Source organism: Equus caballus, chromosome 6 (genome assembly GCF_041296265.1).
Source record: "Equus caballus isolate H_3958 breed thoroughbred chromosome 6, TB-T2T, whole genome shotgun sequence".
In the NCBI taxonomy this organism is placed as follows: Eukaryota; Metazoa; Chordata; class Mammalia; order Perissodactyla; family Equidae; genus Equus; species Equus caballus.
In genome coordinates, this window is record NC_091689.1 from 91,884,105 (window position 1) to 91,905,655 (window position 21,551).

Here is a 21,551-nt window from a genome sequence, read left to right on the forward strand (position 1 = left end):
TCCTTAGTTTGAACTCTTTCTAAAAGCTCTACTTTTTCACTCCCCTCGTCCCACATTTTATGTTTTTGAAATCATATCTAATGTCTTGTTTTGTGTGTATCTATACGTTATCCTCTTGTCATTGAAATAGGTAATTTTAGTACTTTTGTTTTTTAACCTTCATATTATCTTCACAAGTGGTTGATCTGCTACCTTTACTATGTTTGTACTTTTACTGGTGGTTTTATTGCCCAGTGGTTGGATAATTTTTTTATCCTTATTTGTGGTCATCGCTTTCCCACTTAAATAAGTCACTTTAGCATTTCTTGTAGAACCGGTTTCTTGGTGATAAACTGCTTTAATTTTTGCTTATCTGGGAAGCTCTTGGTCTCTCCTTCCATTCTGAATGACAACTTTGATGGATATAATATTCTTGGCTGTAGGTTTTTTCATGTCATGCCGTTCTCTTCTCGCCTGTAGGGTTTTGGCTGAGAAGTCCACTGATAGCCTTATGGGCTTTCCTTTGTTATGTCACTTGTTGCCTTTCTCTTGCTGCTTCTAGGATTCCCTCTGTATCTTTAATTTTGGACATTTTAATTATAATATGTCTTCATGTGGTCCTTTTTGGTCTTATCTTGTTTGGAGCTGTCTGTGCTTCCTGTACTTGGATGTCTGTTTCCTTCTTTAGGTTAAGAAAATTTTCAGGTATCCTTTCTTCAAATAGATTTTCTGCTCCTTTGTCTCTCTTCTCCTTCTGGGACACCTATAATATGAAAGCATGCTTGATATTGTCCTAGAGTTCCCTTAGACTGTTCTCATTCTGTCTGATTCTTTTTCCTTTTTTTTGTTCAGCTTGGGTGATTTCCTATAGTCTTTAATCTAGCTCGCAGATCTGTTCTTCTGTATCATCTGTTCTGTTGTTGAGTCCCTCTAGTGAATTTTTCATTTCCAGTATTGTATTCTTCTTTTCTGATTGGTTCTTTTTTATATTTTCAGTTCTTTGTTTATGAGCTCACTGTGTTCATCCAGTCTTCTCCCAATATCTGTGAGCATCATTGAGTTTCCGTTTGAACTCTTTGTTGGGTAGGTTGCTTATTTCTGTTTCATTTAGTCCTTTTTCTGGGGTTTTGTCCTGTTTCCTTGTTTGGAATGTATTCCTTTGCCTCCTCATTATGCCTCTTTCTCTTTGCTTATATCTGTGTATTAGGCAAGACAGCTATGTCTCCTGATCTTGGAGAAGTGGCCTTATGTAAGAGATGCCTTTTGAGGCCCAGCAGTGTGCTTCACTCTTGTCACCAGTCCAAATGATCCAGGAGTGATCCCTTTGTGGGCTACTTGTGTCCTTTTGCTGTGGCAGGGTTGCTCTTAATGCAAGTACCCAGGGAGTCTAGTCTTTCCTTCCCTTGCCAGCTGTTTGTAAATCTGGTTTGGGGAGCCTCAGCACCATTGGCTACAAGGTCTAACAGCACACTCCTGTTGTAACTTTCCTGTTAATTGGGTAGGTACCCAGTGTAGCTCATTGCTAGGCTCGGGGGCTTACAGTTACTTTAGGCCTCAGGTCTACAAAGCTGTTGTCAGTTCTCTTAGGAGTGCGGCTGAGTGGGGCTGGCCCTAGGCACAGGAGCACTCAATTGTTTCAGGCCTTGGAAGGGAGGTGCTGATCTTTTTTATGACTATTTGTGAAGCACAGTTCTTCTGCTGATAAGCCTCACTTTCCACAGGACCACCCACAGCATCAACAGAGTCCTGGTCCACACACACTTCCCAACCCCTTGGAGCATACCCTGCAGATGCCCCCACCTCTCCGCCAATGCCCCCCACAGTTCACCTGGTCCTCACATAGGCCCTGCCCCACAGAGGCGGACACACTCACCTGCCTGTAGAAGGTCAAGGCACCCAGTCAATGCAGGCCAACAAGTAGCCTGAGGGCTTGCTGTTGCTTGGGGCCCGTCTCTATGGTGGGCTGCCTTCCCTGGCTGAGCTAGATTAAATTTGCACTCTAGTGGGTGTGGCAGACTCCTGGGCTAACAGGCCAGGGGAAGAACTTCAGTGGCGTCTGTGGGAGTCTGTGTTAGCATGCCTGGACCAGGTGACAACAATGGCTACCACCAATGTCTCAGTCTCCAGAGAGGTCTCTCCTCTCTCTGAGGTGCACCCAGAGCCTACCAGGTGAATCTGTTTTCACCAAGGGACTGTCAGCCTTTTTTCTGGTGATTTTGGGTTGCTGAGACAGGTGAGTTTGTGCATGGGCCTTCTAAGACCGGGGTCCTTTTGGCTTTCATCTGATAGCTTTTCTGGGGGTGTTCCCTGCTGCAGTTAATAGCCAGCAAAGCCAGATAGTAAGACCCCCATCTCATTTGTGCTGAGCCTGAAGGATGCTTACAGCAGTATCAGGCCCCTGTTCCGGAGCTCACATCTCCAGGCAGGGCTGTGTACCTTAGGGTGACTCCCGCCTGGTGGCTGAGAAACTCCGCTGCTCCTGAAGGTGGCTTTTTTTCTCTCCAGAAGGAATTTCTGCCTGTTCAGCCTTAGTCAGGACTGTCCCTTGTTGTGGGGGTTCTTTTTATCCAGTTTTCTATCCAGGAAAATTTTTCCAAAAATAGTTGTAACCTGGTTGTGTTCCTGGGAGGAGATGAGTTCAGAGTCTGTCTACGCTGCCATCTTGACGAGATCTCCCTCCATTTCTAAGATGAGCAATCTAAGGGTTTTAGTGCTGAGTAACTTCTCAAAGACCTCACAGCAAGTAATGTCAGAAAGAGAATTTTCATCAGTACTTTTTTGTAGTAAATTTAGAATTCATGTCTACTCAAGTCTAATTTCAGGAGATAAAATTTATAAGCAAAAATAATCATGAAAACAAATTGAGGGTGGGTGTGAAAAAAATTCATCTACAATTTAGTGTTTACCACAACTCTAGAAAACCTCTTAAAAGAAAGATAGTGTTTACTTTTTTGTATAGTCTTAATTAATGTGAAAACATGATAAGTATTTCACTTCTTTTTTATAGCTTGGTAATAACATTGTGATACCCTTTTGCTGCCTCACTTTATAAAGAGAACTGTTTCATAAAGAGGGGAATATGGTGTATGGTTTTACTGAGCATCTGTTATATCTTTAGGTCTTTGTTAAATAAATGGGATTTAAGGTAAAGTTTAATATAGTAGAAAGAACATTGAACTTTAGAGTCTGAAAAGTAGAATGCATACTGAGAACAGGCCCTGCATACTCAGTAGTGTTACATGACTCCTTGCTAAGTCACATAACCTCTCTGAGTTTTAGTTTCCCTGTCAACTAAGTAAAAAAAGAAAGAGAAAAAATGTTACTCTAATGATAAGCTAATTAATGTGAAAACACTTGATACAAAAAACTTTACATAAATATAAAGCATTTATACTCTATGTCATATTAGAATTTTAATTTAAACAGGATTGACATGAACGTATTTGTGTTTTTAAAATTTCTGTGGCAGCACAACGGAGGACAAATTGGAAGTGAGCAAACTTAAAGCAAAGAAGCAAGTTGGGCGACTATTACATTAATCTTTGCTACTGAAAATGGGACTGAGAGAACTATAGAGTACTTTGTTAAGAATGAAGAGGAGACAGGCAGACTTAGTTACTAGATGTTATGGTGTTAGAGGAGAATATAGGATAATCTGGTTTCTGGCTTGGAAAATTAAATTATGATATCATTTATTAAAGGAATACTAGAGAAGGAGTACATACAAAAGTGTGAAGATGATTGACAACTTGAGGTTGAAATGTCTATGAAAAATATAAGCTGGCATGGACGAATAGGAATTAGAAATATGATTCAAGAACTTGAGGACTGGCCCTGGGATGCAGATTTTGTAACCATTGGTATGAATTATAGTATCATGGGAGAGTGTGAACAGTGAGAGAAGAAGAAATTAGGGAACAGCTCTGTGAAATACTAACGTTTAAGTAGAGAAGGAGAAGGTTGTAAAAAAAAAAAAAAAAAAAAGAATATCCTTCCCCTCCAGAAAAGCAGAATCACAGAGTTTAACTTTAAAAAGGATTGATAAGGTACATAAAATTATGGAACGTTTGGATTTGTTAGGGTGATCATTGGTGACTTTGTGAGAACCTTTTTGAGGGTCCTTTGAGGTAGGAAGATCTATTGTGCTAGGTTGAAGAGTAAGTGAGGATTGAGGAAGGAGAAGCTTGGCTCCAAGGACAAGTCAGAAAAATGGGAATAGGTAGAGGAGAAAATGAGTCTGTGAATTGGGCGGTGACTTAGGGGGGAGAAAGGAAAAGAACTGGCCCTTATGTGCTGAGGAAAAAAAAAAAAACAGGAGAAAAGATAGAAGGAGAAACAAGGGGATAAGGGCTGTTAATGACGTAAGTCTTTAAGGAGACAAAATTAGAATTATTTGGAAATTAGATCCAAAGCCATAGGAAGAAAAATTATTAGCCTTGGATTTAAGGAGCGTTATACCTTCCACTGGTGTATAAGGGAATCAGGTAAGATTAAGGCGTGGGGCAAGAGAGTTGTAAAGAAAATTGAGGCTTCTGACTTCCTTGAAAAGTAGGCTGCAAGGTTGTCTGTTCAACCTAATGGGTTAGAGACAGTGAGACTGGCAGAAGTTTGAAATAAATTACTGGAAATAGAGAAGGCTGTACTGGAGACATTCTGGAGGATTGACGGTCATATGTGAAGTACTCGAGAGATTGAAGACGAGATCTTTAATGTCCGTGAGATTTCCTTTAGTAATTTTTGAACCCAGATAATATTAACATTATGATAAAAGTTTTCGTATTCTGTACTAGTGAGTGAGAATAGTAGGTAATGCCCGTGTGTAAGACACTTTAATAAAATCCCTCGTAATCCACTGATAGAGAGGGAAATGATAATGATTAAGCCACAGCCAAAGGCTTCAATCATAAATAACCTGATCTTGATCATATTTTTAATACGTTAACTTCATAGCTTTTTATATGGGAACACAGCCAGATGGCTCAGTATTAGTCAGAAATCTTTCGCCTTTAGTGTCATCTGTAAAGTATAGACTTCTTCGTGCAAGAAACTTAAATTAGTCTGTCGCAAAGCAGTTAATTACTACTCTGTACTTTGGGCTATGTAGATATGGGACATTAGTATTTAGATGAATTTTAAATGGTTGCAAGTCCCAAGCTTAATGTAGTATTTGATATTAGAGCTTGATGAGGTTAAAGTCAGTATATATGTCAATTTTAGGATTTTTTGATTAATTTGTTTATATTATCTTCCCAGATATCAAGGGTAATAATCTGTACTTTCTGTACTCCATGTGCTTTGCTTTTCTTATAAGATGTCACCCAATCATTTTTACTTTTCTGGCTTGCTTACTGGTTGCTCTAGTTACCAAAAGGAAATAATTTCTTGAAAATGAATGTATTACTATATATCAGAATCATAATTTGATAAACTTAGAAACAAATCGTGCTTTTCCAAAGGAAATTCTTCAAAGCTTATGTTAATTTTTTATTAAAACAATGCAAATTCATCTGTTTGGAAGAGATAATATAAAATATGAGATAATATAAAATTATGAATCTGTTTCAAAAATATTAGAACTGTGCATTTTATACATTTGCCATACATATTTTTATGCGTGAAATTTTATTTGTTGATTGTCACTTAACTCTATCAGTTTTGTTGGCCTCAACCATTATTCAGTCTATATATCTGACTGCTTCATTTTTGTGCAGGTATAGAAGATGTATCAATATAAAAACTATTATTCTGTATTAAATAGAAAACATATTAACTATATTTGATGTAATATCTCAGGGAGACAGAAGAGTACAAAGAAAACTATAACAAAACACCTGTGTACCCCTCTCTTAGTTTAAAAAAATAAAACATTACAGGTACAGTTGAATCTCCCTGTATAGATTTCCCTAATCCCATTCCCTTCCCTCCCTTGCCAGAGGGTGCCATCATCCTGAAATTCTTTTTTATTCTCTTCATTTATATTTTTAATATATATGTATGGGTCTTTAAATAATCTGCATTATTTGTGTCATGTTTTAAAATTTTCTATAGTTGCATTGTGTGCATATTTATGTTATCTTAATATATTTGTGTTATATTCCATGTATCCTTTACATCTTGTTTTTTGTTGTTCACTGTTGTAGTTTTGAGATTTATCCATGTTAATACATGTTAGTTGTATTTTTCATTTCAATTTTTGTGTAATATTTCTTGGTATGAATAATGGATTTTCGATTTTTTCCAATTTTTCATTCTTACAAATGATGCTACGGTATATTTTTTATAGTTGTATTCTTGTAAATATGTGTGAAAGTTTCTGTAAGGTTAAACTTAGCCATGGCAATACATGATTGTAATGTTGTGCACATCTTCATCTTTAATAGATGTTGCCAAATAACTCTCCAAAGTGAGGGTTCTAGTTTACACCCCCATTGGCAGGATATGAGTTCCTGTTACTACACATCTTCTCCACACTTAGTATTATTGACGTGTGCATGTGCTTGTGTGTTTACCAGTTTCATGAGAATAATATGGTGTGGTGTTAATTTGTATTTTTCCTATTACTAATAAGATTGAGCATCTTCTAATATGTATAGAGGCCATTCTGATTTCCTGTTCTGTGAATTGCCCTTTTTTGCATTTTTCTTTCTTTCGTTGTCTTTTTAAAGATTTTATTTGTTTTATTTTTCCTTCTCCCCAAAGCCCCCCAGTACATAGTTGTATATTTTATTTTACTTTATTTTATTTGTTTATTTTGAGGAAGATTGGCCCTGAGCTAACTACTGCCAGTCCTCTTCTTTTTGCTGAGGAAGTATGGCCCTGAGCTAACATCTTGCCCATCTTCCTCTACTTTATATGTGGGACACCTACCCACAGCGTGGAGTGCCAAGCGGTGCCATCTCCACACCCAGGATCCGAACCCGCGAACCCCAGGCTGCTGAGAAGCGGAACGTGCGAACTTAACAGCTGTGCCACTGGGCTGCCCCCATAGTTGTATATTTTAGTTGTGAGTCCTTCTAGTTGTGGCATGTGGGATGCTGTCTCAGCATGGCTTGATGAGTGGTGCTCGGTCCATGCCCAGGATCCGAACCAGCGAAACCCTGGGCCACCAAAGCAGAGTGCACAAATTTAACCACTCTGCCAGGGGGCTAGCCTGTCTTTTTTTTTTTTTTTTTTTAATCAACTTAAGGGAGTTCATGTATTCTCGTCCTTTGTTGGCTATATGCAGCAGGAGTATCTTCCCCAGTCTGTATCTTATCTCTTTACTTGGTGGTGTCTGTTGAACAGAAGCTTGTCATTTTAACTTTCAAGTTTATCAGCCTTTATCTTTAAAATCTCTTTGCTTTTTGTCTCAAGTCTTCCTATATTCTAAGGTAACAAGGATTTTTTCCGTATTTTTTTAAAAAGTAATGCGTTTGCTTTCACATTTATGTTTTTAATCTAACTATAATTTATTTTTGTACAGTTAGTTCTGCTGTAACACAGCATGTGTTCCCCAAAATCACTGTGCTATATGCAAAATCATGGGATAAAAACCATAGGGCATATGGGGAAAATGGAATTGGGGCACAACACTCAAAAAAATTGTCAGTGACACATTTTTTTAAAAAGGTATTTAATAAAAATAGCACAGTTTTACATATATTAAGTTGTTAAAAAATACATAAATGCCACAATAAACACGGCATTTTTATTTTGAAAAAGCTGAAGTTTGCTTGTGGAGGTGAGATTCAGAAGGGTTGTGGCTTGTGAGTTATTGTGAAGAGGTGGAAGAAGGTTATTTGAAATCTGCCAAGAAGGTATAGCATCAGATGTGGAGAAAGTGGCTCATAACACAGGTGGTGAATTTAGGTAGATGTTTGAAGTGTGTGTGTTTTGTGCATATTTATGCAGTTCAGTATAGCTGCATAGTTTTCTATATTCAACCAGTGTTGGTTTCAGAGTTTGGACTAGGGTGAAGCAAGCAAGGCTCCTAGGGCTTAAAATTTAAGAGGTACTCCCTGTTAGAGTCCCTAGGCATCTCACTTACCTCATCCTAGTCCTGGCCTGGCTTGTGAATGAAGTAGTGCTTGAGCGTACACTGAAATTTGTGTTACTCTTTCCTAATAGATAAATCATGTTTAACACATTCAAGTTTTCGAAGCAAACATTAGAGTAGACCTGACTGCATATGTAAGGTAGACCTCTAATTAATATTTTCCATATACATTCTCAGATCTTTCCTCACTAGTTTGTAATGATGCTTTTAGCGTATATTGTAGTTCCACGTATACATGAGTCTGGTTCTTGTTTCTGTGTGCCATTTTCATTGGTCTTTTTCTTTCTCTCGATGCCCGTGTCATTTTCTTAATCTCAGGTCTGGCACTAATTTTGTAACTTTGGGCAAGTTAATTTCTGTGTGTCTGTGAAATTATAATAGTGCCTACCTTGTTGGGTAGTTAAAAGGAGAAAATGAGCCAATATTAAAGTACTTAGAAGTACAGGCCTGGCCCAAGGGTAAAGTTCAAATGTTGTTATTTTGTTATTACTAAAAGTAATGTTTACAACTTAATAAAGAGACTTGATATCTAGGAGACTGAGATTGCCATCTTGTTTTTCCTTTTCCAAAGTGTCTGAGAGGAAACAAGGAGAGGCTTATGGAAGGATTCCTTGAGAAAGTGACATTGAGGCTATCTGAAAGATCGTAGGAGTTAACTAGGTGTTGAGAGCAATAGGAAAATATTCTAAACAGAAGGATCCATGAGAAAATGGTGTGTCTAGGAACTGAAAGAAGGCTCTTGTAGCTAGATCTCAGCACAAAGAAAAATGGTACTAGCTGAGACTAGAGAGGTAGGTAGGAGCAGATCATGCTAGACCTGTTAGGCAATGTTAAGGATTTTAGACTTCATGCTAAAATCATAGTTATAACTATTCAAAAAAGAATCTCAGAAGCCCAAATTGTGCTCATGTGGACTCTTAATAGCATACCATGAATTAAGAGTGCTGTTGAGAATGTATAAATTCAGGGCTTTGTTCACTTATTTGTAATCTTTGTGAGCTCTTGATTCTTTTCTAGACTTTTATCAGTTCAGATTGAGGAATCTTGGGTTTTTGGCAGATTCATAGATTAAGAGTAGAGTTTTTACAGTGCAACAAATTTATGTAAATGTCTTGAAATAGAATGTTTTCATTTATTTCTCCACTTCATCTAATATTGTTGTCTTTCGTGGGTATACCTAAGATGGCTACATATTATTTCTTAATAGATGTTCCTATTTTTTCTACCTCCTCACTCATGTTTCATTACCACAGAATTCTTCAAGTAAGGTATAGGTGGCCTGAATTAGAAATAAGATGTGCTTTTTCTATTGAAGGTAGTGTTGAAAGCAGTTAAGTATTCATCAGATGGGAGCTTCTCCTCTCATACTAGTATCGTTGTACAGAAAGTAGTCACTCAAGATCTAGGAAAGAGAATTGAACTAGAAATGTTATGGCAGCAGATGAATACTGCCCAGTACAAACCTCCACTATAACTGTAAAGGATTTATTAAATACCTTGGGAGATAAAATCCCATTTTTCAGAAATACTTTTTAGATAAATATAAATAGAATTTTGCTGGTATTCCACAAATAGTTTTTAAAGTAAGTTTTATAAATGACACTTTCAGTTACAGTAGTTTTGTTAATCTATGAGTTCAACATATTTCCAATCAAAGTCTTAATTGGATTTTTTTGTGAAACTTGATAAACTGACTCTAAAATTTATATGGAAGAGCAAATGGCCAAAGATAGCTAACACAATTTGCAACAGCAACAAGCTGGGGAACTTGTTACAGGTCTGATGAGAAACTAATTCTAGGTATTTGAAAATAAGATGAATATAGTTTCAGAAATGCTTATAGTGCTTGGTGTATCACCTTTTTCAAATCAATCCTGCATGCTCCAGTGGATTTTACTACTGTATGGGAAGGAGTTGAAGACAGTGTTAGTGTTATTAACTTTTGTTGGTAAAGAAGCTAATTATTTTTAAAGTTTTTTGGAGACTTTGATTATGATTATTTAACTTATAATCAATCTTACAAACCTTTAATAGTTACTTTCCTTACTCCTGAAAAGATACAGTAAATTATATAAAATTAACATACTATGTTTGTAAGATTTTTGCAAAAAAATAATTTTTCTTATTTCTTTATGTTTTACCATCTTGCATTTTAAAATTTGTCTTGATTGATTCTTGTGATTGCCATTTGAATTTTTGTTCAACTGACGAATATTTTATTGAATAGCTGTTACTTCCATTTTTTAAAAAATGCTAAGGTTTTTTTCTTTTTTGGAGAAAGATTAGCGCTGAGCTAACTGCTGCCAATCCTCCTCTTTTCACTGAGGAAGACTGGGCCTGAGCTAACATCCATGCGCATCTTCCTCTACTTTATATGTGGGACGCCTTCCACAGCATGGCGTGCCAAGTGGTGCCATGTCCACACCCAGAATCTGAACCAGTGAACCCCAGGCTGCTGAAGTGAAACATGCACACTTAACCGCTGCGCCACCAGGCCAGCCCCAGAATTTTTTTTAATGTGTATGTCAGTACTTGTCCTCCAATGGCAGATATTTATAGAACAATAGAAATAATACTTTACAAAAATGAAATGTTTTTCTTCAAAATACTGTGACATTACAGTTATTCTCAATAATCCTTTGAAGTTAGGCATGTACTTTTAATATGAAAGGAAATATCAAAAATGGAGAGCTTTTCTGCTGTTCCTGTAGTTCCAGGTATTTCCCTTTACTAATCTTCTTATCTTTTTTAGGTATTTAGTTGATAGTCGCTGGTTCAAACAGTGGAAGAAATATGTTGGCTTTGATAGTTGGGACAAATACCAGATGGGAGATCAAAATGTATATCCTGGACCCATTGATAACTCTGGACTTCTCAAAGGTATTAGTTCCTTCTTTCAGTCAAGTTGTAAATGTGTTCATTTCAATATGTTATAATCAATACATGTAATATGGAAAATGTTAATATAGGTAAATTGATAAATTAAAATTTTCTTTGTTATAGATTTGACCTAATGAACTCAGATTATTGTGTCATACTTACTGTTCTGTGTCATGACAAATTTTGTTTTTAATTTATGATATAATATGGGTTTAGTATTGTTTAAACGTTTAAATGAAGAATGTAAATTAGATAGCACTAGCTTATTATTTGGGGGAAATGCTGTATTGTATATTGCTTTTCCTAGTGGAGACATGACTTTTTCTTTAAGATGGGGAGCCCTGGTAGATGTTTTCATTCTTAGACTTTTTCATTAATCTTCTACAACCCTCACTACTTGCCAGCTCTTCTGTACCTCTCACCACATTTAGAGAGAATAAAACATAAGTACCAGAACTTCCATTTCTGGCCACGTGGAATAACAGGGACTGGATTTATCCTTCCACCTGAATGAACTAAAACCCTGACAAAATATATGAAAGAGCGGTTCTCAAAACATTGGACGTCAGGCAACAAAGAACAGTGATCCCTGAGAGGTAGGAGACTTGTGATTGTTTCAGCTTACTGCATTGAGAGTTTCCAAGACACAGCACAGAAGGGGAAACCCATGGAAAGCCTAGCCATCTTCCTTAGTTGAAGAAAGAGTTTGGTGTCCATGGAGACCAAGGCTGCCAGAGTTTTCAGGGCAGAGTACCAGACAGGAATGAGCAGCACAGAGAGGCAGAGACTGAGACGTGGAGATCTGTAGAGGGTGTCTCTCAAGTCTTCAACTGGCTTTTAATCAACACATGCATCCAGGGAAAGAATCACCCAAAAGAATTAGAGGGAACAATCATTGAGGCTCATATAAGACCAAGAATAATGTGTTTACAGCAGCCAGAGTGGAAACCCTTATAATTCACAAGGTGGACTACTGAGAATGGTTTTGCCTCTGTAATAAGGCAAAATTAATCCTCTTGTCAGTTCTAACTTGAAAGCATCAAACTATTTCCAAATAACTTAGCTGCAGCTCAGAACAAAATGCAGGAGTATTTATAAGAATACAAAATACCCAGCATCCAACAAGATAAAATTTGTAATATTTTGGATCCAACCAAATATTACCTGACATGCAAAGAAGCAGAAAAATATGATGCATAATGAGAAATATCAGTGTTTAAAAAAATTTTTTTAAGTGGAAAAAAGGAAAAAAGAACAAGTGAAACAAATAGAAAACAAATAGCAAGCTGGTAGATTTAACTCCAGTTCTGTGAATAATCACATTAAATATAAATACCCCAATTAGAGGTAAAGACTGTAAGAGTGGATAAAAAAATAAGATGCAACCCAACTCTATACTGTCTACTTTAAATATTAATATAGATTTTAAGTATTTTAAATATAAAGATAGAAATAGATTAAAAGTAAGAGATTGAAAAACATATAATGCCATGTTGTGGTAAGCAGAATTCTAAGACTGTCCTCCAGTGACCCTCACTCTTGTGTAATCGTCTCAGCTTTGAGTGTGGCTGGAACTTGTGAATAGGATGAGATATCATTCCCATGATTATATATCACAAAAGGGAGGTTATCCCAGTGAGCTTAATCTAATCACATGTGCCCTTTAAAAGCAGAGAGTTTTCTCTGGCTCATGGTTGAAGAAGTCATATTCAAAGCATGAGAATGACTCGACACATCATTGCTGGTTTGAAAATGGAAGGGACCACATGAGAAAGAAGACAAGCACCCTCTAGGAACAGGGAGAGGCCTTGGCCCCACAGCCAGCAAGGAACAGGGACTTCATACCTGCAACCATGAATTCTGAATTCTGCCAACAACCTGAATGGGCTTAGAAGGGATTCTTCCCCAGAGCCTTCAAATAGGAGACCGGCCTGTCTGACATCTTATTTCTGGCTTGTGAGACCCTAAGTAGAGAACTCTGTTGAGGAGCCCACTTGAACTTCTGGCCCACAGAATTGTGAGATAATAAATGGATGTTGTTTTAAGCTGCTATGGTAATTTGTTATGCAGTAATAGAAAACTAATACACATGCTAACACTAAATCAAAAGACACCTGGAGTGGCTGTGTTAATATCAGACGTTAAGACAGAACAAAGAACATTACTGGGGATAAAAGTTCACTTCATAATCATAAATGTGCTGGAACAATTCATTAAAAGGACATAATGATCCTAAATATATACCCACCCAATGACTTCAAAACTTCAAAATATGCAAAGCACAAACTGATAGAACTACAAGGAGAAATAGAAGAATATCCACAATTGTATAAATGAATATTTCAATACTCTTCTCTCTATAAATGATAAAAAACATGTAGACAGAAAATAAGTAATGATATGGAAGAATTGACCACTATCAATTAACCTTACCTAATTGACATTTATGGAACATTCCGCTGAACAACAGAAGAATGAAAATCGTTTTCCAGTGTGCACATGAAGCATTTAGATAGCATATTATGGGCTGTGAAACCTATCTCAATAAAGGTAAAAAGAATTTAAATCATACAAAATATGTTCTCTTACTATAGTGGAATAAATTAGAAGTTAACAGATACCTGGAACATCTTCAAATATTTGGAAACTCAGTAACACACTTCTGCATAACCCATGGATCAAAGAACTCAAAAGGGAAATTAGAAAGTATTTTTAACTAAATAAAAGTGAAAATACAACACATCAAAATTTGTGGAAGGCAGCTAAATAGTATATGGGAGTGAATTTATAGCCCTGAACACCTTTAAAGAAAAGAAAGGTCTCGGGGTTGGCCCAGTGACGCAGCGGTTAAGTGTGCACATTCTGCTTCAGCTGCCTGGGGTTTGCCCGTTTGGATCCCGGATGCAGACATGGCACCGCTTGGCAAGCCATGCTGTGGCAGGCATCCTACATATAAAGTAGAGGAAGAAGGGCACAGATGTTAGCTCAGGGCCAGTCTTCCTCAGCAAAAAGAGGAAGATTGGCAGCAGAAGTTAGCTCAGGGCGAATCTTCCTCAAAAAGAAAAAAAGGTCTGGAATCAGTGACCTTGGTTTCCAGTGTAGGAAACTAAAAATAAGAACAAATTAAATGTAAATGAAGCAGAAGAGAGGAAATAATAAGTTCAGAACAGAAATTAAAGGAAGAAAAAACAGAGAAAATCAATGAAACCAAAAACTGGTTCTTTGTGAAAATAAAATTGATGAATATCGAGTTAGATCACAAGAAAAAGAGAAAAGACAGGATTACCAATATCAGGAACAAGAGAGATAACATTGTTACAGAATCTTTAATAAGAGAACAATAAAGGAATATTATGAATTTTATGCCATTAAACTCAACAAATTAGATAAAAAGACAAATTCCTTGAAGGATGAAAACTACGAAAGCTCATTCCAAAAGAATAGATGACCTGAATAGCCCTATAGCAATGAAAGAAATAGAATTTGTAGTTTAAAACTTTCCCACAAGGAAAACATCAGACCCACATGGTGCCACTAGTGAATTCTACTAAACATTTTAACGGAGAAATAATACCAATTCCAGAAAAAATCTTTGAGAAAAGTGGAAGAGAATACTTCAGCTTATACTATGAAACCATCATTACCTTGGTACCAAAATCTGAATCAAGAAAAGAAAACTCTAGACTATTATACCTCATGAACATAGATGTATAAATTCTGAACAAAATTTTAATAAATTGAGTCCAACAATAAAAAGGGTATACGTATCATATAGAAATAAATATTTTTTAAAATTGCATATCATGTAAGATAAAAGAGTAAAATAGAAGAAAACTTCCTCAACCTCACAGTCAACATCTATGAAAAACCTAGAGGTGACATACTCAGTGGTGAAAGACTGAATGCATTCCCTCAAAAATCAGGAGAAAGGCAATGATATCTACTCCCAGCTCTGTAAGCCAACATTGTACTGGAGGTAATACTGTCTAAGGCAAGAAGAAGAGACAAAAGACATGGAGGTTGTACAGAAGGAAGTAATAAATCTGCCTTTATTCATAGATAACTATGTGTAGAAGATTGGATGGAATCTATGAAAAAACCTAGAATTAACAAATGAGGTTAGGATACAAGATCATTATTCAAAAACCAACTGTATTTTTATATGCTAACAATGGACTAACACGAATTGAAACTTTAAAAGTACGTTCTATAATAGCATCAAAAAATATGCTTACGGGTAAATCTGACAAAAGATGTTCAAGACGTGCACTGAAAACTACAAGTTGCTGAGAAAAATTAAAATCTAAAGAGAGACTGATGTCAGCATCATGGTGGGGTGAACTTACCTGGGACTCTCTCCCCTCCAACGTACGACGAAAAGGGGCATCCATATTCCAACAGAGGACATCCTAACACAACACAAAAGCATCAGAGAGACACACAGCCACACCACAGATGGTGGAGAGGCTGGATCCCCCCTCAGAGGAGCTGGAACAGGGTAAGAGAGAAGTTCGCTCCTTCCCCTAAAGTCTGCGATCTGCAACTGTGGAAGGATACGTGAGGGAAGGAGTGAGAGAGGGATGCTCATTTGTGGGAACAAGGACTCCCCAGGGCCCTTGCAGGCTAGAGGGAAGCCCTCTAATGGGGCAAAAGCTTTTGTGGGGGTGACCTCATCAAACCAAGACCCTAGGCAACCAGACAGTGAGAGCGAGAAAGCCTGCAGAGCACACAGGAGAAAGTGCCCCTCCCCCACCTGCTCCGGTGCTCCACTGCCTGGAATCTCAACTGAAGGAGGAGGGCCCAGAATATGCAGCTCTCGACCCCCACCCAGTTGCGATAAGCTGTAACTGCAACCAAATATCAGAATGCGAAAGACCTGACCCACCTCCTCTAACAATATCAGACACTATATCAAATCTCCAGATCAGAGAGAAAATGACAAGCACTCAGAATTCAGTCCTACGGACACAGAAATATGTGATCTAAATGACAATGAATTCAAAATAGCTAGCATCGAAAAACAACGAGGTAAAAGAGAATGTAGAGAAACAATTCAACAACTTCAGGAGCTACTTCACAAAAGAGATTGAAACTGTAAAGAAGAATCAATCAGAAATATTAGAGATGAAAGACACAATGGAAGAGAGAAAATATGGATTTTCTAAATGCTCGAGTGGACATCATAGAGGAACATATCACCATAATCAGGGATAGACATGTTGAAATGCTCCAGACAGAGGAGGAGAGAGAACTAAGTCTAAAAAGAAATGAAGAAAGTCTCTGAGAATTATCCAACTCAATTAGGAAATGCAACATAAGAATTATAGGTATTCAAGAAGGAGAATGGAGCAGAAAGTGTGTTCAAAGAAATAATAGCAGAGAACTTCCCAAACCTAGGGAAAGAGAAGGAAATCTGTGTGGAAGAGGCTTCTAGATCTCCTAGACTTGTCAGTGTAAAAAGACATACTGCAAAGCATATAGTAGTAAAACTGGGAAAAATGAATGACAAAGAAAGAATACTAAGGGCAGCAAGGCAGAAGAAAATAACCTACAAAGAAACCCCTATCAGGCTTTCAGTGGATTTCTCTGCAGAAACCTTACAAGCTAGGAGAGAATGAAACAACATATTCAGATGTTTAAAAGACGGAAATCTTCAGCCAAGAATACTCTATCCAGCAAAAATATCCTTCAGATATGAGGGAGAAATAAACACTTTCCGAGACAAACAAAAGCTAAGGGACTTCGTAGCCACGAGACACCCCCACACACTCACACGCACACACACAAGAAATCCTCAATAAGGCCCTCATACTTGAAAAAAAAGAAAAGGGAGAAAGGAGTCGCTAAACACAGAATAAGGAGATAAATAGGTAGACAGAATCAGAATAGCATAGCAAATACTCTAGTATAGCATTAAGTTAAAGGGAAGAAAATCACCAAAAAGAAAGATAATCCTGTTATTTTAACCACAGACTCACAACACAAGATGGAGTAAGATATGAGAAAAACAACTTGGGAGGAGGAAAGGGATGGAATCAATTTAGAATAAGGAAATAAGAGGCCATCAGAAAATGGACTATCTTATACACAGCATTCTGAATACAATCTTCCGGGTAACCACTAAACAGAAAAGCAGAACAGAGACACAAAGAATAAAGGAGAAAACAAAGAAACACATTGTAAAAAACTAGATAATTCAATGAGTAGACCAAAACACACAGGATGAGAAACAAAGGAAATGCAGGAAAACCAGAAAACGAGTGATTAAATAACAGCATTAAGCCTTCATACATCAATAATCACCCTAAACATAAATAGATTGAATTCTCCAATAAAAAGACACAGAGTGGCAAGATGGATTAAAGAACAAGACCCAACAATATGCTGCCTCCAGGAAACACATCTCAGCTCCAGTGACAAACACAAGCTCAGAGTGAAGGGGTGGAAGACGATACTCCAAGCTAATGGCAAACAAAAGAAAGCAGGTATTGTAATACTTATATCAGACAAAGTAGACTTCAAGATAAGACAGGTAAAGAGTGACAAAGAGCGGCAATGTATAGTGAGCAAAGGGACACTCTATCAAGAAGAAATAACACTTATAAATATCTATGCACCCAACACAGGAGCACCAAAGTTCATAAAGCAACTATTAGCAAACCTGAAAGAAGATATTAGTAATAAAACAATAATAGTAGGGGACCTCAGTACTCCACTCACATCAATGGATAGATCATCTAGACAGAATATCAACAAGGAAACAGTGTAACTAAATGAAAAGCTAAACCTGTTTGACTTAATAGACATATATACAACACTCCATCCAAGAACAGCAGAATACACATTCTTCTCAGGTGCTCACGGAACATTCTCAAGAATAGACGATATGTTGGGAAATAAGGCAAGCCCCAGTAAATTTAAGAAAATTGAAATAATAAGCATCTTTTCCGATCATAATGCTATAAAGCTAGAAGTTAATTATAAGAAAAAAGCTGAGAAGGGGACAAAGATGTGGAGACTGAGCATCATGGTATTGAACAAGCAGTGGATCATTGAAGAAATTAAAGGAGAAATCAAAAAGTATCTGGAGACAAATGAAAGCATAAAATACCATATGAACTCATATGGGATGCAACAAAAGCCGTATTAAGAGGGAAACTCATTGCAATATAGGTGCACCGTAACAAACAAAAAAATCCCAAATAAGCAATCTCAAATTACTCCTAACTGAATTAGAAAAAGAAGAACAAACAAAACCAAAAGTCAGCAGAAGGAGAGAAATAATAAAATCAGAGCAGGAGTAAATGCTATTGAAACGAAAAAGGCAGTAGGAAGGATCAGTGAAACAAAGAGCTGGTTCTTTGAGAAAGTAAATAAAATTGACAAACTCCTAGTCAGAATTACAAAGAAAAAAAGGGAAAGCTCAGATAAACAAAATTAGAAATGAAGGAGGGGAAATAACAACAGACACCACAGAAATACAATGGATTATAAGAGAATACTACAAAAAACTATATGCCAACAAAATGGATAACCTAGAGTAAATGGATAAATTCTTGGACTCTTACAACCTCCCAAAGCTGAATCAAGAAGAAAGAGACAATCTTTTTTTCTTTTTTTTTTAGGATTTTATTTTTTCCTTTTCTCCCCAAAGCTCTCCAGTACATAGTTGTATATTCTTAGGTGTGGGTCCTTCTAGTTGTGGCATGTGGGTCGCCACTTCAGCGTAGCTCAATGAGTGGTGCCATGTCCGCGCCTAGGATTCGAACCGATGAAACACTGGGCTGCCTGCAGTGGAGCGTGCAAACTTAACCATTCGGCCACGGGGCCGGCCCCAAAAGAGACAGTCTTAATAGACCAATCATAAGGAAAGAGACTGAAACAGTAATCAAAAGCCTCCCAAAGAATAAAAGCTCAGGACCAGATGGCTTCCCTGGGGAATTCTACCAGACTTTCAGAGAGGATTTCATACCCATCCTTCTCAAGCTATTCCGAAAAATTAGGGAAGATGAAACACTTCCTAACACATTCTACAAGGCCAACATCACTCTGATACCAAAGCCTGAGAAGGACAAGACAAAAAAGGAAAACTACAGGCCAGTATCACTGATGAACATAGATGCAAAAATCCTCAACAAAATTTTGGCAACCCAAATTCAGCAATACATCAAAAGGATCATACATCACGATCAAGTGGGATTTTACCAAGGACACAGGGATGGTTCAACATCACAAATCAATCACCGTGATACCCCACATCAACAAAGTAAGCAATAAAAACCACATGATCATCTAAATTGATGCAGAGAAAGCATTTGACAAGATCCAACAGTCATTTATGATGAAAACTCTTAACAAATTGGGGATAGAAGGAAATTACCTCAATGTAATAAAGGCCATATATGACAAACCCAAAGCCATCATCATACTCAATGAGCAAAAACTGAATGCCATTCCCCTGAGAACAGGAACAAGACAAGGATGCCCACTATCACCACTCTTATTCAACATAGTACTGGAGGTTTTGGCCAGAGGAATTAGACAAGAGGAAGGAATAAAAGGAATGCAAATAGGGAGCAAAGAAGTGAAACTCTGGTTGTTTGCAGACGACGTGATCTTATATATAGAAAACCCCAAAGATTCCATCGGAAAACTAATAGAAATAATTAACAACTACAGTAAAGTTGCAGGTTACAGAATCAACTTAGAAAAATCAGTTGCTTTTCTATACTCCAATAACGAACTTACAGAAGGAGAACTCAAGAATACAATTCCATTTGCAATTGCAACTAAAAGAATAAAATACTTAGGAAAAAATTTAACTGAGGAGGTGAAGGACTTATACAATAAGACTTAGTGACATTACTGAGACTTATAACACATTACTGAGAGAAATTGATAATGACATAAAGAGATGGAAAGAGATTCCTTGCTCATGGCTTGGAAGAATAAACATAGTTAAAATGTCCCTACTACCCAAAGCAATCTACAGATTCAATGCAATCCCAATCAGAATCCCAATGACATTCTTCACGGAAATAGAGCAAAGAATCCTAAAATTCATATGGGGCAACCAAAGACCCCAAATTCCTAAAGCAGTCCTGATGGAAAAAGAACAAAGCTAGAGGTATCACAATCCCTGACTTCAAAATGTACTACAAAGCCATAGTGTTCAAAACAGCATGGTACTGGTACAAAAGCAGGCACACAGTTTGATGGAACAGAACTGAAAACCCAGAAATAAAACCACACATCTACGGACAGCTAATCTTTGACAAAGGTGCCAAGAACGTACAATGGAGTTAAGATAGTCTCTTCAATAAATGGTGTTGGGAAAACTGGACAGCCACATGTGAAAGAATGAAGGTAGACCATTATCTCATGCCATACACAAAAATAAACTCAAAATGGATCAAAGAATTGAAGAAAGTCTTGAAACTATAAAACTCCTGAAGGATAATATAGGTAGTACACTCTTTGACATCGAACTAAAAAGGATCTTTTCAAATACCGTGTCTTCTCAGACAAGGGAAACAAAAGAAAAAGTAAACAAGTGTGAGTTCATCGGACTAAAGAGCTTCTGCAAGGCAAAGGAAACTAGAATCAAAACAAAGAGACCCACCAATTGGGAGAAAATATTTGCAAATTGTGTGTCTGACAAGGGGTTAAACTCCACAATATATAAGGAACTCACACAACTGAACAATAAAAAAAAAAAAATCAAAAAATGGACAGAGGATATGAACAAACATTTTTCCAAAGAAGATATACAGATGGCCAATAAACACATGAAAAGATGTTCGACATCACTAATCATCAGGGAAATGCAAATCAAAACTACACTAAGATACCACCTTACACCTTTTAAAACGGCTATAATCACTAGGACTTAAAATAACAAATGTTGGAGAGGGTGTGGAGAAAAGGGAACCCTCATACACTGCTGGTGGGAATGCAAACTGGTGCAGCCACTATGGAAAACAGTATGGAGATTCCTAAAAAAACGAAAAATAGAACTACCATACGACCCAACCAGCCCACTGCTGGATATCTGCCCAAACAATTTGAAATCAACAAGCCAAAGTAACATATGCACTCCTATGTTTGTTGCAGCATTATTCACAATAGCCAAGACGTGGAAACTATCCAAGTGTTCATTGGCTGATGATTGGATAAAGATGTGGAACACACACATTGGAATTATAGTCAGCCATAAAAAAGGCAAATTCATCCCATTTGCAGCAACATGGAAGGACTTGGAAGAAATTATGCTAAGTGAAATAAGCCAGACTGAGAAAGATAAACATCAGATGATTTCAGTCATATGTGGAATATAAACAAACACATGGACAAAGAAAACAGTTCATTGGTTACGAGGGGAAAGGGAGTAGGGGGTGGGCACAGAGGGTTAAGGGGAGCACTTTTGTGATAACAATCAAGAAATAATGTACAAATGAAATCTCACATTGATGTAAACTATTATGAACTCAGAAAAAATTATCCTGTGATAAGCTAACCTCCTAATTTTCATTCTAAATAAATATAGCAAAGTATACATATGTTCATTAAAGCTCATTTTATTTTTAAAGAAAAAAAAACCTAAAGAGGGAAATGTTGTTACTGGATCAGAAGACGCAATATTGTTAAATTCCCCCTA

The 21,551-nt window shown here is 37.1% G+C and overlaps 1 protein-coding gene across 8 annotated transcripts in view; it reads left to right on the plus strand.

The window, feature by feature from the left end:
* The window catches only part of USP15 (ubiquitin specific peptidase 15), a 134,553-nt gene that overhangs the window by 15,808 nt on the left and 97,194 nt on the right, over positions 1 to 21,551 (plus strand). For all 8 annotated transcript variants that reach the window (XR_011440159.1, XR_011440162.1, XR_011440160.1 and 5 more), the window contains exon 2: positions 10,767 to 10,894. Coding sequence is in view for 3 of the 8 variants with exons in the window: in XM_023643918.2 (XP_023499686.1) it covers positions 10,767 to 10,894 (128 nt within the window). In the remaining 5 variants the exon portion in view is untranslated. The remainder of the gene's footprint in view (positions 1 to 10,766; positions 10,895 to 21,551) is intronic.